Below are 17,365 nucleotides of genomic sequence, written 5' to 3' on the forward strand. Positions count from 1 at the left end.
TGAATGTAGTATAACCACAGGAAAGCAGAGGTGTTTCCTCTTTCACTGTTCTTAATTAAAATAAAATTTTAAAAACCCACTGAAACTGAGAAGAATTTGTTTATTCCTCCACTCTCATCAGGGCTGATGGCTCTGGGAAAGGAAAGAGTCAGGGACATGGGGCCCTGCTCACACCCCTTCATTCTGGGCACCCTGGCTAAGCTGCAGTTCTCAAACCCAAGGTGAGCAGCATCTCCCTGGGGTGGTCCTGTCCCTACCCATGGGTGACAAATGTCCTGAGACCTAAACCCTGCTTTGGACTAGTAAGTACCTTCCCTTGCACCTTTCCTCCCAGCACCATCCTGTCTGTGCACCCCCTTGCACAGTCTTGGTCCCAGAAGGACTCTGCCCTCTCCTCCCAAATGCTGCAGGACTCAGGAACATGCAGGAAACCTCACACTTCCCAAACTCTCTTGGGGAGGCTGAAGAGGCTGAAGGAACTTATCTGTAACATGCCAGGTCAACAGTGCTGGTGTTTCCTCTTCTGGTCCTTTCTGCTCCAAGATGATTTTTGCACTAAAGGCACCTCAGCATCTTGCAGACAGCTACTGAAGCTGTTTTGTCTCTGAAGAGTCACACTGGAGGGGTTTAGGAAGTTACTGCATCCACATAAATACTCTCCCTGCCACTGTCCCCACAGCAACCTTGGGCTTTGTCACCTCCTTCCCAGTGCATTACAGCCACCTCAACCAACAGCTCTGAACTGATGAACAGTTTACCTTTATTCTGCAGCTCCTGATAACCTTCAAGGAACAATGAATAACCTTAAACAGCATCCCAAATCAGTCCTCAAAGAGTGAGTCCCATCCTTTTGCAGTTCTCCTGAGCTGCACAGGATGGAGCTGAATTCCCTGGCCTCCAGCATTCACATGGGTGTTGATTCTTACAGCACCATTCCTGGTATTTTGTTCCCTTCTATGGGATATTTCAAGGCTGTGTTAACAGTACCAGCTTCAACTCTTATCAGGCCTCTAAAGATCTGGGCCAGCAGCTAGATATCATGGAAGAAGGGACACACCTAAAATCACTGTGGCACTCTTGTCCCAGGACTGGCATGGGTACCTGCCCTGAACTGTCACAGACTCAGCACACAGTAAATCCCTGTGCCTACATTTAATGTCTCCAGAGAGAGATCCCACGGGGAATCTCTCATGTGTAATATCTGAGTCAGGCTAATCTAATTTGGTAACCAAATGGCAAAAACTCTTCATGACAGAGTCTTTCATCCTTGCAAAAAACCACAGAGAACAAACTTTGGAATGACCCCAACTGGCAAAACCTGACTTGAATAGGGAGTTTATTTTACATTTTAATTTTCTATTTTGTTCTGCTTGCAGTTAAAATAAATGGTATAGAGCTGGTTTATAAAAACACTACCAAACAAAAAAACTCTTTACCCAAAAGTACTGCACAATATTTAGAGTTCTGCAGGGACCAGTATACATAGAGGGATTTTAATTTTCCATGGCCTGTAAGCGTTATAATCTCCATCAACTGCGTGCACTCTGGGACCATGACTAACACCAGTGCTTGAACTCTGACTGGTTGTTGGCTTCTTTCTTCTGTCTTTAACACTGTTTTGAAACTCACACTTAATCCAATAATTTGCAGGAATAAAGAAGTTTTTACAGCAAACGGCTCCTCTCAAGTCTAACCCACAGGTCTGTTACAGGACAATGTGTCAATAAATCAGAGGTGTCTGTGAGTCCATACAACTGCTATGAATGACCAAAACTCATCTTAGGGACAAAGGCTTTACTTATTAGAAGAAATTGCACTGGTGGAGATTAAAAGGTGACACCAGGACTGTCTTCATGGGGTTTGACTACCAGCAGTCCTTTTATAGCATCCATGGCAAATATTCCACTACATCTTGCATGTTAATTCCTTGTTTATCATGTGTGCTCTGCCTCAAAATTTCAGGAATAGTTATAATCACTGGCTTCTCCAGGAACCTCTAAAGTCATGAGCTCTGTACCTTTTCTAACTCATATTCCCCATCTTTAAAGACATATTCCTACCCAAGTTGCTTTCTCCCCTTACTTTTCAGTGCGAGGCTGACCAGAATGAACAGCTCTGGCAGCTTTGGTATGACACACTCTTCTGTTCCAGTGCTGCCACATTAACCACCCTGGTATGTCCTGCTCAGTCATGCTAAAACAATGCTTCATTTTCTAGGACTGAGTTAACTGGGACACCAAAGGGGTTTTATCCCATGTTGGGGCCCCACTTGCTTGCCCAGCTGTTCTTCTGAGAAACAAGTGACCCACAGAGCCCTGTGCAACCCAAGATAGTGATGGCAAGATAAAAATGTCTGAGAGACCTCTACCCCAATCCACAGACTGACCTTACCTTGTCTCAGTTCTCTCTGGAAGTCACACAGCTCTCCTTGATTTGCATTTGCTATCATGGACTGCTATCATGATTTAATTCTTTCACTGGCAAGAGACATACAATAGTGTGGCTGTCAAATGTACACAGTTTGCCCCAAGTGAGTCACTGCACCTGAAACTGGAATCTGGTAATTGATCCCAAAAAAAAGGAGATGTTGGAGATGACATCCAAAGACCAAGTTTTCATAGAATTAACTGGAAAGGAGAAAGAGGAATCTCAGTTTGCCATGAAGCATCAAACTGGTCTGGAAAGCAGATTTCTGCTCCCTTGAGAGTTTTTAATAGCTTTGGATAACTATGATAAACAGAGACTGAAGGGCTGTCTGAGACACACACAGAATTACTGAATTATGACATGTTTGAGAGGTTATTTACTTTACAGAGTATTTACATAAGGTCCACTTCCTCTTCATATATATGCTCAAACATTACAAAGATTCCCCCTCCACCCTTAATGAGGAGTCTGCATTCAACAGCCCCAAACATCCAGAATTAACCTTTTTTCAAGAACATCTCTTGGAAAGTTTTCCAGGCAGTCCATTCCTTGTTCCTAGTAACAAGCAATAGGACAAGAGGAAACAGCCTCAAGTGGCACTAGGGGAGGTTTGGATTGGACATTAGGAAAAATTTATTCATCAGAAGGGCTGTCAAGCATTGGAACAGGCTGCTCAGAGAAGTGTTGGAGTCACCATCCCAGGAGTTATTTAAAAGATGTGTGGATGTGGTGCTTGGGCACACGGTTTAGCGGTGGATTTGGCAGTGCTGGCTTAGCAGTTAACTCCATGATCATGGAGGTCTTTTTGAACCTAAACCATTCTATGATTCCCCAGAGCCTGAGCAAAACCAGGGAAATTCCACTCTCTCACCAGGCAAATGAGGCACGTGTGGAAAGAAAACACAGGGCATTAAAAGGAAGAGGGGAAAGAGGGATCAGAATATGAAGTGATGACTGGGATATTGCTATTAAAGCAGCTGATTTTTCCTCAATTCTCTGGCCCATCTGGAACAATTCTGCTCACCTGAGAAGTGTCATGGTTGAATATCACAGCATTCAGGTCTCCACAGTTGTAGTGCTTGATGAGATCCTCAGTGGTGTAAGGGGCCTGCAAACTCCCTGCTCGAAGGCTTTCGTGTTGGAGCAGAGTCTGGTTTAGAGCAAACAGCACCTGCAGAAACACAGGCAGGAAAAGAGAGAAAAAGTCAAAGATAGCAGGAATCAAAACAACAAAGACTAAAGGACAAAACTTTGAAAGACTTTCCTGCATCTGAAATCTATTCCCTTTATCCATTCTGGCCCACAGTAACAAGGGATGGTCTTTAGGCGTTCCCAAATGGAAAAGCATTCAGGTGCAAGACCCCATAATACTCTCCATGGAGTATAACTTCACAACAGATACATATTGCTCAGAGGTCACAGTCTCAGAACTCTTGGGCTCTCTGTGCTGGTTAATTTGCTTCATGACAGACACTGGAATGGAAACTCCCCTAAATGGGGAAAGGTCTAGTGCCTCTGACTGTTTCCTGTACCTGAGTTTAAATCCAAAGCCCAAACTCAGTTGACAGGTTTTTGAGAAAAAAATCAAAATCATTTGAACTTCTGAAGTCAAAGGTGATGTATTGGAACTTTGTGCACACTTGTAATAACAGAAACTTTAGGAAATTCATTATTAGTTTCCCTCCTTTTGTCTTTCTTCCTTCACACACCCATTTGCAAAGTGAAAACAAACAGATCTCTAACACTGTCCCAGCAGACTGGTCCAGTATCCCCAACCCAAACCTGAAAAAAACCCAAAAAAGCAGAAGCACTATTTACTGTGTCATTTTGGGTGACAAAAAACAAAACAAAACAAAACAAAACCATACATATTAGATTTTTTCCCTTGAATTACCAAACAAAGCCTAAAAAAACTCAAGCAAACAAACAAAAAGCCCCCTACCACAACCCCCTCCGCCACCTCCCCAACAAAAAACCAAATAAAACAAAATTTAAAAAGCCAAATAAACCAACTAAATTTCAAATGAACTACCAAAAATCTTTTTATATTTGTGACAGATTGTGGGAGGAATATATACCAGTTATTGAACCACCAAGTCTGGGCTTTACATGTTCTGCTTTCCAAGAATCTGCTGAAGAAACTTGATAAAAAGTAGATGAATAAATCAGAAGAACAGCAGTGAAGACTTTTGTCATGAACTATATAAATAAACAAACACACTTTTCCTAAAATAAAGTGGAATGTAGTGACTGTGAATTCAGACTTCTGAAAAATTATATTGATGTGTCATTTTTCATGAAAAGACTCCTGCACCCCTCAGTCTCATATTTCACCACTTTTTAAGCTTTTCTTTTATAACAGCAGTGCCCCATCCTTCCCAGAGAATAACAATCATCTCAAAATCTGGGCAAGGTAATCCCTGCTGAGCTCCAGTCTGGGACCCGAATTCTTACCTTCTTAAATTTTAGCAACTGAGCCCACTTCAAGGAGTGAACCCAAGAGGAGTTTAAAATCAGCAATTTACATATGTATTTGCAGGATGGAAGTTTTTCTTAAAATCATGATTCCCATTGAAGTTTATCTGAAGGTGAAGGAAAGGAAATTGCAAAATCTCATGTATATAAAAAAAAGAGTATCGGATATTTAATTATTAATAATAACAGTGACAATGTTAGTAATATCAATAATAACAAAGGATCTTCAGGGCACTAACAGCCTCAATAAAAAGCTGTTACATGCTAACTAACACACACAAATTGCGTTGAAGAAAAGCGAATGCTAGTTTTTAATTTACTTTTGAAAAAACGAAAAAAAGATGGTCTTTCAACTGAACCTGTTATACCTCAATTTGGCAATCGGTTCCCCATTAAGAGCCAAGCCTAAAAGATTTCCTTGCCCAAATCTAAGGGTCTCTTCAGGCTTTTCTACAAAGAGATCAAGCTTTCCCAGGACCACAGCTTGAAGTTAAGCATCTTCCTAACTTAGTTTTTCTCTAATTTAAAAAATATGCAAAAAAACACAGTTTGAAAAATTTCTAACGTTTGAAAGGGTCTGAGCTTTTTCTTTTTCCCCTAAGGGCTACAGCTCGAAGAGGAAATGGTTCATCCCAGGATTTCCTGGGGATTCTAAACATTTTGACTAATAAAAATAAAAGCTTAGAAAAACATTGACAGGAAAAATGAGAGCAGAGGTTTTCCCAAAATGCTTTTAGCAAAATCCTTCTCATTTTTGATTTTTTAAACAATGGATGTTACTGGATTTTTATATACAAAAATATGTATACACACAGGCACACACACATATACAAACCACCAACAAGCCCTGAGGCAAGACTGTTGTGTTTTATGATAAAATATTAAGAAGGCAATAAACAAATCCTTACTTTACTCTCAATGGCTTCCCCCCCTCCCCCTTTTTTTTCCTTTTTTTTTTTTTTTTTTGTTATTCTGGGGAATCCAGCCCTGTGCATTAATGCTGTGGGTCTTTCTCCTCTGAATAAGTTTGGAACCTATTGCACTATTTCAGCCACATTTACAGGGGGTTAGAGATCTCGAAGAAGATTGTCTATGTGTTCCTCAAAAATCAGCCTGCAGAGAAGTCTACTGTATGAGTTCACTTCTTATAAGACACACAGACTCTAAATGAGAGAGAATGAGCTATTTTGAAGGTTTTGGCAGGTGGTCCCCCATGATTTCATTGGTGCCAGGACATTAATTTTCCTGCTTTCTACCTCAGAGCAGCTTTGGGACCTAGAGGTGATGCTGGCCACCAGCTGAACCCATCCAGTATGCTGCTGTCACTGTGGGGAGCTCACCACTGGGTTCAAACTTCTGCCCCAAAAGCTACTCCAGAGATTTTATTTTAGGACGAAAGTTAAAATCAGAAACTTTAACACTTGAATATGCTAAAGGAAAACTGTAATTAATCAATTTCTAGAGAAGTCTTGCTTAATCAAACCATAACCACCATGGATTTTGGCTGGGTGGCTCAAAACAGATTTAAAGAGAAGCGGGGTCTCATCACAGTCGCCTGCTTCCTGGCTGGATTTGTAGACCATTTCCTTCAGAGTCAGGTTAAAGGCAGCTTAAAACCCGAATTTATTTTTCCTTACTCTTCAGATAACGCCACAAAAACAACGCTGTTTCCTTCCCCTCTCTCTATCTTAATATCACTGACCCCACAACCCCCAGCCTAATCCTCTATCTGAGTTAAATCTCCCAGAGCTGCCTGAGATTACTGAACAACTGATGAGTTCAAAATAAACACACTTAGAGAGACTGCCTATACACAGTCCCACCTAATAAACAGAGCAGACAGGATTTGTTCTGGGAAGCAATGGGAAGTTATGACTTTGGCTCTTGGGAAATGCATTTTATTCACACAACTTATGGTGCTCACCCTGGTGTGCTTTGAAGACATTTTTGCATGTCTGTCTCTGGCCCCACTGCGTGTGACTGACCAACCTTTTAATCTGGGTGGTGTCATTGCCCCAACACAGAGATTTTATTTGGAGACACCAGTTCAGCTCTCAGGGCAGTCCTGTTTTACTGTCAGTGGGAGTGGGTCCCACTAGTCCTACACAGTCCCAGAGACCACTGGTCCAGACATTTTTGGAGTTGTTTTGCATGGCCTTTGGACCTCTCAAGGAAAAGGGGCTGGACCACTGAAGACCTGCACTACAGCTTTACTGATCACCTTGACACTCACACAGTATTCCCCCTCTCCATGCTTCTGGATTACAGAGCCAGTAGTCACACAAGAACAGAAGGAATGAGTTACAAAATCAAACCTCCCATATAAATCAACTTGAATGTTTATGGTGTTTAACTTTCACCTCCAAAAAGACAGGATTATAAAACCTCCAAACCACACATAAAGCAAGCAGACACAACTGCAGTGGGTCCTAAGGTCTTGAGTCTGGCACTGCCCAGAAGCATTGGTATCAGCAGCTGTCCTTGGGACAGTTTGAGTATTGTTCTGCAAACACATTGGAGAGTTTGGAGGTTGGATTTTATGTGATAATTTAATGAGAGTTGGTTTTTAGGGATATAAACCTAATCTGTGGAAACAGATCTAAAGAACCACTGCCACCTTTCTCAAGAGAGAGAAGTGAATAAATGTGTATTTGGAATGGGCTTAGAAACACTCCAACCTTTCCACTAGAAAAAATTTTCTTAATTGATCTTAGGTTTCGGAAAAAAGCTAGATGAAAATGCCATTTTTTCCAAGGTACTCTTACAACCAGTCACATTTCATGTTTTATTGTGCCAGGCCAGCAGCTTCAAACCGGGCATTTGAAGGGTCCTGAAAGCCAGCACCATGTTAGTGCTGTATGTGATCGCTAAGGAGGAGAAATAACTCCTCTGTGCCAGAGAGATTTCTCCTTGCCATGTTCTGTACATTTGTCTCTAGCTGAAGAGGTTAAGAAAGCCTGGAATGCAAAAACCAAGCTAACCCTCATCAAATACATCATCATTCCTGGTTACATCAATGGTGAACAGGTGGACCTGTCCACCGGTGGAATCAAGTAAAAATTTTTCCAGGTCCACCTCTTCGACTTTTCTAACTGAAGCCCCCCCCAAAAAAAAAAAGCTTTGTGGGAACATCTAATAAGCAACTGTAAAATAAGACAAGGAAACCTTATTCACAGATAAAATGCTTGAGTGGTCCCAAATCATCCAATGAAATATATTGCTAATAAAACAGACAACAAATTCAGGAATTACAACACAAGAAACACATTTTTTGTTAAGCTTAAGACAAATTGGAGCTGTGTTCTTCTGGTGTGTTTGCTATAAAGGAGACTTGAAGATGAAAGGCAGCCCTAGGAAAACTCTCAGGCCAAGCTTTGCATTCACAGGACTCCAGTAGCTGGAATTACAGGATGACCCCTGCACAGACCCATGATTAATAACAATACCACAAAAACAAGTACTTAAATTTCACACTATGATGTCAGCTCTTGAGCAAGCAACTTATTGTTTTCCTTTGCTCTCTCTTTTGGACACGTGCCACCACAATGCAAACACTAAATAAGCATTACTGGAAGTGTTTGAGTGACTATATGCTGTCAGTGCCAAGATTGCAATTCCAGAAAAGAAATACCCACTCTCCTACTTGGTTCAAAACAAACTGCAACGTAAATATTGAGATATATACATTTCTGCAGGGGTTCTCCTTTCTTAGTTATCCTAATCTCTGATCAAACAGAAAATCAAATATACAGTTTCAGGTCAAAATAGTTACTTGGGAAAAAAAAAAATAGAAGAAAGAAAAATGCAAGTCCCTGATTTTCCAGATTAATGAAAAGCAATAAAAGTGCTTGCCCAAATCTGTTCAGTTCCATTGGTTTCCAGAAGACGGGTTTCCCCTTTCCTTGAATCTCTTGTGCTATTGCTAGGAATTAGTGAGCTGTGAAACTCACCTAATGAGGTCAGCATCAGGAAATAGCTCTGGAAAAACAGGTCCTGGGGGATCTACTAAAGGACTCCCCCAGTGTCCAAACGAAATCCTGGATGCATTGGCACATTGTACAGCCGTGGCTGTGGGAGGAACGTGCCCAGCTTTGTTGTTGTTTTTCCTATAAAGGGACAGCTAAGGAAAGTGAAACTATTAACTCATCCACTGGAATTTCTACTCCCAAACCGTGCTCCCTGTTAAAGCTGCTCATAAAAGCCTTTCGGCTAGTTAGTTCCATATGTTCCCCAAATCCGCAGTTATTGCTTCTGAAAGGCAGGAGTAGTTAACAGTCTGCGGCTTGGCACTGACCAGGGAGACCCAGGGACCTTGCTTTCCCCCTCCCTTTCAAACTGCCAATTAACCAGTTTAATAAACCAGTTTGAATCTGACTGAGGTGCTTGGAGAAACCCCAAACCACCACCCATCCTAGGGCTCAGCCACGACAGTGACAGAGGGGTACAGCCCAGGGCAGAGCAGCGACGCGACTGATGTCCAGCCACTGGACTAAGATTGCTTTTCTTGATGCTGGAAAAGCTGCAGGGATGTTGAGGCCCCAGTTTTCAGCCCTATATGCCCAAAGCTCCAGCTCAAGTTGACTCCAACAGCTTGACTTTAGCCTCCTGAATTTTCTCCTTATGCGGACATTCCATGATGAACTTGCACAGGTGAAAATAATTTTGTTTTTTTATTTTATTTTTGCTGTGTCTAGATTGAATCAAAAACCAACAGAAAATTTCTAGACATCAAACACTGCAGAGTGCATGAGAACCCCATTCTCTCAGCCTTAAGCTCCCCAAGCCAGAAAAGGAGTCTCCTGGTGGATGACATTCCCTGGGCTGACCCTACTGCACTAGTGCTTCTGCTCCAGGTTCCTGTATTCAGTAGGGCTGGGGCAGGCACAGGGTTCAGTGAGACCCTGGAGAGCAGCAGTTTGAGGGGCTGGTGGTTTATGTGATAGAACAGGCAAGACAGCAACAATTTGCGCCCTTAGATGCATGTCTTCTCTTCCACAAGATCATTAAGACAAGAAAGACATGGAATTAATTTCTGTCCTGAAAGCACTTTTAAAACTTATACCATAATACACTATAAATACCACACCCACTCTAAATAGGTCAATAAAATCCAAATAAAGGTCTTAAATATGTAACCTGAAGTCAGCAGCAGCTGCAGCAAAGGCAGTATTGGAATGAGAGTAAAATCTGAAAACTTTTCTTCTAGTGGCAGTGACCTCTGTTACTTGCTAAAGGTACTGAGAGTCCAGATTAACATAGAAGAAAGGAAAAGAGCTTTGGGGAAGAGCTTTGATATGGAATTTCCATCCTTTCCCCTTTTGTGAACCACTACATTGATGGAAGGATGTTTCAATGCCCTCACCACACCATCAGCAAGGTCTCTTTTGCCAGTAACTCAGCTTGATGTCCAGCCAGTCACAGTGTGAGTGAGCAGTGACTCTGTAGGATAACTCTGCTTTGGTCAATGCCCACATTCAAGCTTAGGGAAATAAATTAAGAAACAACAGGAAGACAGATTTGCATTTTAATCAGAACTGAAACTCTGGAAAGGACAGAATTACCTCTGTTAAATTTGCAATCTAAATGAAGGACTTGTGTAGATTTTGTATGCAGGATTTACTTGCATCCAGTACTTCTGCATCAGTCTTGTTTCTCAGCTGTGCTAAGCTCAGCAGATTAACTTCCATGAGCAAACCTATCTAAAACGCGAAATATTTTCACCAAACGAGTTACACTCTGCTCAGTCTAATTCTGCAAATGGTTCTACAATGAAGTGCAACCAGTTCCAGTAACCAACACCCTGCCCAGCAGTGATGGCTTGCAGGTCCAAGTGTCACTGTTTAGACTTCTGCACTGAGTCTTAGATCTTGTAAATAAAAAAATAAACACTCAGTAAGATCAGTTCATACTTCTGGCATGAGAGAGCACTCTTCCTTCTTCAAGGAAGGTGGAACTCAGACTGGTTCTCCCTAAAACTCACCTCAGCTATTCAGTTATGTGACTTAAAGAAAGAACACACTAGACCACAGAATACTGCATATGAAATGCTGAACAGTAACCTAAAAGTCCCATGTTAGTTTTAATCAAGTCAGACATGATGGTGCAACTTGCTTTGACTTCTTTCTTTACACCCTTCACGTTAAGTTGTGATGAAGCAGTAACAGGTCTTCCAGGGCTGAGTAGCTGACAACTGGGTTTGATTTTAAACAACCCATAAAAGGTACCAGAAATACCTTTGTGAGGGTAAAAGGCTGGAGTGCTCAATTGGTGTGAATGGACCCAACTACCAGAGAGAAAGGAGATGGACTGTGTGACACTGGATGTCTAAAGCAGCAGCCCTGGATCATGTGAAACCCACAGGCACAGAGGAAGGCAGAGACATTTCTCACCCAGACAAAGCAGGCAGTGTTCCAGTGGGACAAACTGGACAGGGCCCTGCTGCCTATCTGGCACTGCCCATCTGCTGCTGCCCTGGGCTGCCTGCCAGCCTGGCTCCTGCTCACCTCTGGGTCCCCACAGTTTCCCCCTGTGCCACCACCCCAGCAAGCCTTGCTTGGACTCCAGCTCCACTTTGTCATTCCTGTTCTGGGGGAATCTCATCACTTACTAGTCAAGATCAAACCCCTTGTATTCAGAAAGCCCAAATGCTGCCTCACTGTCAAGGAACCCTGCCCCACGCACCCCCCATGTGACACAAGAGCTCTGTGGGCACTGAGGTTTGTGAGGAGGTTTCTGGAGAAGAGCAGTGTTCCAGCAGAGGTGCCGCAGCGTCTGCAGCACGTTGCTCAAAGGCGTCACTGAAACAAGAACAGTCAGCTCAGATAAGCCCAACATCCCCAAAAGTGTCTGGTAGCAGATACTTTGGGAAAGCATGTAAGAAATGAGGTGAGCAGAGCGTGAACTTTTCTCAGACAACACTTCCCATCTTCTGGAAATCTGCCAGTTGGGGACCTTGTGGATGAAAATACCTCTTCTCCTATCACTCCTTCCCACACACCTCCCTGCTCCCCACGCCTTCACCTCAAAATTATCCCTGTGCTTGGTTGCACCACTCTCCTGAGGAGCAGCCATCTGCCTGCTCTACGCAGAGAGGAGCTCTCAGTCTGCTGCTTTGCTCGCAATTTCACTCCCAAATGGAAGCCTGGCAGGATGCCCGAAGGGCAGCGCCCACGATCACTTTTCTCCACCTTAAATGGGCACATTGTCCCTTCACCTTCAGAGGGGGCACATGAAATCCTTCCCAAGAACCTGAAACCACGTTTGCGCTCGGCTCACAAGTAAAATTGTTACCGGGCCCTTCTGGGGTTTCGATTTTTCTTTTTTTGTCTCCACTGTAACAGAAGGAATGTGGGAACATGCCCTGAGTGGAGCGGACCAGTTGGTCCCAGTGACGAGTGAGCAGCAATGAAAGGGGCACCCTCATGGAAAAAAGCAAAGCTCTGGGGTGGTTTGGGGAACTCCCAGCTTTAGACACCCAGCCTGAGACATTTTTTTTTAAAGTCTACTTTCATGATATGCTAAGCATCCACCCACTGAAAAATGCAACCTGTCCTGGGTATATTTAATTTGGGGTTTATTCATATTACTGCCTAATTTTGAACTGTTGCTTTTTAATTACCAGCTGAAGCTACATAGTAAAACGGACTAGCCCCACAGGCATGTTTTTCTTTCTATTATATTACAGTGAGGCAGCAGATTAACTCCTTCAGCCATCCCAGCTTAACACCTCACGATGCCAGCACGGCCCCTTTCCAAACTGCTGCTCCTGCAGCAGGAACGGCTGGAGGGGACACAGATCTTTCTGTCCTGAATTTCCAAATCCCAGCCTGGGGTATCAGCACTAGCAGGTGCCAATTTCAATATACATCTATCCTGGAGAGTAAATCACAGCCCATCAGGAAGGGAGCCAGATGGAGCTGCAACTTCTGGCCAAGGACAAACACTTTGGGGCAACAACTGTCTCAGCTTTCTAGTCTCCATGTGAGCACCACTGAGGTAACAGCTGTAGAAAAGGGAATGTTTCCTAAGCCTGAAGGAGGATGAATCTTCATGAGGTCCAGCAGGGAAAGGGGAAAAAAATAGAAATTACAATTTAAAACAGCATAAGAAAATAAAAAACTTCAAGAGGAAGCAGGGAGCTGAACTCATCAGGGATGACCACTTGTTTGAACTGTTGTTTTTTACTTTAGCTTAACATTACCTCAAGATGAAATAATTTTATTATGCAAGATGTTTCTGCCATTGGGGTACATAGTGACCAGGCATGGAGTACCCCATGTTTCCAAGAAACACAGGGCTTGATCTGGCAGCTGCTCTCTTCGGGTCTTCCCCACCTGGAGCAAACCTATGCCCTTAACCAGGACAGATGATGGGACCCCATCTGTGCCAGCTGTTAAAGGGCCTGGGTGGCCTTACCAGGACAACCCCTCTTTCTCCTGGGAATCCACAGTTCTATCCTCAGGGTCAGGGTTCCAGTGCAGACCTTGTAAAGCACAGGCGATGGGCAGTGCTCACCTCCAGAGCTGCTTCATCAAAGCATGAAAATGGCTGAAGCTGGTGCTCCCCTCCAGAGTGTTGCAGCCCTGGTGCAGTCTACACAAAAATTACTCAAAATTGAGTTAGACAGGGAAAGAAGGTGACCTACCCATCAAATCACAGCAGCTCAAATTTCTAATATCATCTACTTGCAGCCAAGCACTTGCCTTCAAATTAAGCAGAGGCCAAGAATAATTACTTACTATTCACTGAGATATTTACATCAATTATTCAGCAAATAAATTCAGCTAACAAATAGCTTCAAGGAAACCGCAATCTATTCACAGTCAAGTTGCCAAGCCAGAAGAAAATTATAAAATTAATTATTTGTAACAAACTTCTCTGTTAGCTTTCAAAGTCAGAATGATAAATTCAGACACTTTATTTTCTACTATATATTGGCTCCCTCAATCTAATGCTCCTGTTTATGAATTATGGGAGGTTATACCTGTCTCTTGAAAGATAACTATAATTATATTTTTATTATCATTGGAACTAAAAGAACTTTTTGCTTGAAGGTTTTTTAAGCCTAGCCTAAACAGTCTCCACTCCAGTCAGAGAACACCTATGAAATCAGCTACCAGTGAGGATATACTGCTAAATAACCAAGAAGAGTGTTCTCAGATTCTTTCTCTCCTGGATAGAGCCAGGAACCAGATGCTGCCACAAAACATTTATTTAAATTGGCAAATTCTGAAGAAAGCACTTCATTCAAGTAACACTTTCATTTTTTTTTTCTTCCAACTAAGAAAGGATGTAGAGGAATATTCTTTGCACAGCTTCATATATTACTGAAGGTGGGATATTTCCTCACATGAACAAATAACAAAAAGAGTAATTAATACTGTTTTCAGGCACCATTCTGTTCTATGCACATAAGCAGCAGAGAGAATACCTGACAGAGATCTGCCTCAGGTTCACCTTCTGCCCCTTTGGCTGCATCTCCTAACTCCTTACATGCACACACAGAATTTGAGCCAAATAAACTCCTTCTTTCTCCTCCACCTCTTTTTCATTGCCTGTTTAATACTGATGCTCTGTAAATACACCCACAACTAAGCAATTACATGCTGCCAACCCCTGAAACACTCCATAAATGTCCAACAGGTTTTTCCCTCCCCAGCTGTGCTTCACCAGGAAGATTCCCAGAAATCCTACAGCCACTGAAGGCATTGAACATGAGGACACAGCTCAGACAAGTTCTAAAGACCCCAAAGGGAGAAAAAGCAACTCCCAAAAGCAAATGTCTTTCCTCTTGCCCAAGAATAATATGGATGGATAACAGCCTTTTGCACAATCATGACAGTGGGGCTGGAGATCAGAGGCTTCTGTCCACTATTCAACCTCAGGACAGAAGGGAAGATGTCCAAGGAGAAATCCCAAAGCAGTGGTGTGGGTACTGAGCAGAGCACAGAGGATTGCTTCCAGGTTTGACTGCACTTCCTAAGGCTGACTCCAGCCAGTACAAGGAGGCTCATCTGGTGTAATTTAGCACTGTCCTGATGAGTGACACCCATTGAAATCCGGCCCACATGTCCCAGGGGAGGAGATGGGGATGGTGCAGGGGGTAGGAAATTACATCCTCCAAAACCTGTGGGGGATCAACTTATTTTGAAGATAGTATCTGATCTGCATTTCTTCCCTGCTCTGGGTCTTTTTACCTTCCATAAACCAGGTAGGATGGGGCGTGGCTTTATAGGCCAATTTCTTTGCAGATGGAAGTTGATCGGATTAACTTACCCCAACCATCCTTTATTACTTCACTTGGCAGGGAATTTTGCCCTGTGTTTATATTTTGTGCACGTGCAGCTATGCTTTCCATTTAATTGTTCCTCAAATTTAAAATATAACTATAAAATTCTAAGAAACTTAGCTTGGATTTTGAGTAGCAAATGTTCTGGACCACTTAGAGATGAGGTGAAGCTCTGGAATTATTCAGCGAAGGCACAAACAATGAACACATCTGAGAAAAATGTCAGAGAGTTTATATAGAGAGGGGAAAATTGAATAGATTGCAAAAGAAGTTGCTCAGGAAACATGGCTTTACTGAGCTCTGGTAACTAGAACTTACTGGATTCAAAGCATCAGGATACAAGCATTACTAAGACAAAGACTTTGCGCAGTCTTGTTTAAATTGCAAATTCTGACTCTTTTTTCTGATGGGGTGACCTCTCCTCTTTGCTTTTAGGAAGCTAAATTACACTGTAGTTTGCCTGTTTTCATCACATTTTGCTTTGGGCACAAATGACTGCGAGCTCTGCTCTTTCTATGCTGATAGAAACTGAAAAGGGATTAACCAAAGAGCAATAAACTATTCCCTCCAAATTGTTAGCTCTACATTTTCCTATTAGTGTCTACCCACACTGACTTGAAACTTAGCAATGCTGGTTTTCTCCAGAGCTGTCAGCTCAAATAAGCTGGTTCTGTTCCTTGCAGGCTGCATTTGCCAGAGATCTCTCTGCTTTCAAAACACGCCCTCTCCACCAAACACAGCAAGACTGTTGCCCTTTTCAGAATTTCCCACAGGTACACCGCAATGTTAAAGAGGGAACAAAACCAGCATGGCATTTTTCAAGCTATTCTGATGGGAATTCTTTGTACACAAGGATGTCAGAGTGAAGCCAAGCCTCGTGCAGAGCTCTGAAGGTAGATGGATGAGTGTACAAGCCATCGACTTGCAAAGATTACAGACCAGAGCCATTAAAGTCTTGAGAGGAGGGGAAGGATTCCTGATGCAAGAAGATAGTAGGATCTGAAAAGATCCACAAAATCCTTTCAATTACAATGGAAGTTGCTCAAGAAAAGCAAACCCATTGTCTTCTCTTTAGACTTTTCGTAAGAGCATTGGGAATGGCAGAACAGATGTGCTGTAGCACGGAATGAAAGATCCAGCTCAGCCCTAGACTTCTTAAAGCCCATTTGCCAGCCTCTTCTCTAATAAATTTAGATGCTCTAGCACCTGAAAGTTTCCAGATGATACTGCAAGACAACTGCAGAGGACTGACTTAAGTGCCCTTGCCTCTGTTAAACTGCCTGAACAAGAGACCAACTCCTAGCTGGCACTGGCATTCTGCAGAACTGGGCCTGCTGCCTACTCTGCAGTCCTGGGCACAGTTTGACCCTTTGTATTCTCAACTAAATGCTACCAGATGGATGCATCAGTTCAAAGGCTGGTGGAAACAATTAAGATTACAGGAAGCCACGTTTATCCTTCCACCTATAGCACTGAATTAATCATGGCTGATAGGGATCTAAGCAGAGCCCACTCAAGGCTCTGATTTATATCACTACCTGTCAAGAGTTGGCAGAAGATTGCCCAGTAGCTGCTGAATGCTTTTCTCCCACTCTCTTCCTCTCCTGGGGAGACAAATATAAGCCAGGACATTCCTGCTTTGCTCAGGATGCCATGAAACCTAACCTCCTGTTGACACAAGCATTAGGCCCCAGGACTGTATAACAGGTCACTGACAGAAAGATATAAGATAGAGCTTCCAAATTTGGCTGGCCACACACAGGCAGGCACTGGGATAGGCATGTTCCTGGCTGCCAGGGCCTGCATACCTGTGAGGGAGACTCAGAGGCTGATGGACATCACAGGGCCCTCACCAAACCATTTTTCAGCTGTGTCTTCTGGCAAATTCAGTGGCTGATGCTGCCTGAGATTCCTATGAATCCTGTTTCCTTCCTAGGTAGCAAAGGTTGGATTTTATTCTAAACACAGGGAAGATCCAGGGAGCACTGGACAGCTGTGTCCCTACAGTTGCTATTAAAAGAATGACAAAGGAGGAGAGCCAGAACCCATCCATAATGGGTGTGACTGGAAGTCTGAGTGTCCCTTTGTGAATCTGAATATTTCTGCTTAAATAAATTAAACCCTCAGTGCTCATCTCCCTGTCAGAAGTCCAGTGTCAGGACTGAGAGGTGACTC

At 43.0% G+C, this 17,365-nt stretch overlaps 1 protein-coding gene across 1 annotated transcript in view; it reads right to left on the reverse strand.

Annotated features, from left to right (window-relative positions):
* Positions 1–17,365, reverse strand: part of TRABD2B (TraB domain containing 2B) — a 264,555-nt gene that overhangs the window by 119,524 nt on the left and 127,666 nt on the right. Inside the window, exon 3 of the mRNA XM_054638614.2 lies at positions 3,452–3,598. Coding sequence (XP_054494589.2) covers positions 3,452–3,598 — 147 coding nt within the window. The remainder of the gene's footprint in view (positions 1–3,451; positions 3,599–17,365) is intronic.

This window comes from Agelaius phoeniceus, chromosome 8, assembly GCF_051311805.1.
Source record: "Agelaius phoeniceus isolate bAgePho1 chromosome 8, bAgePho1.hap1, whole genome shotgun sequence".
Lineage (NCBI taxonomy): Eukaryota > Metazoa > Chordata > Aves > Passeriformes > Icteridae > Agelaius > Agelaius phoeniceus.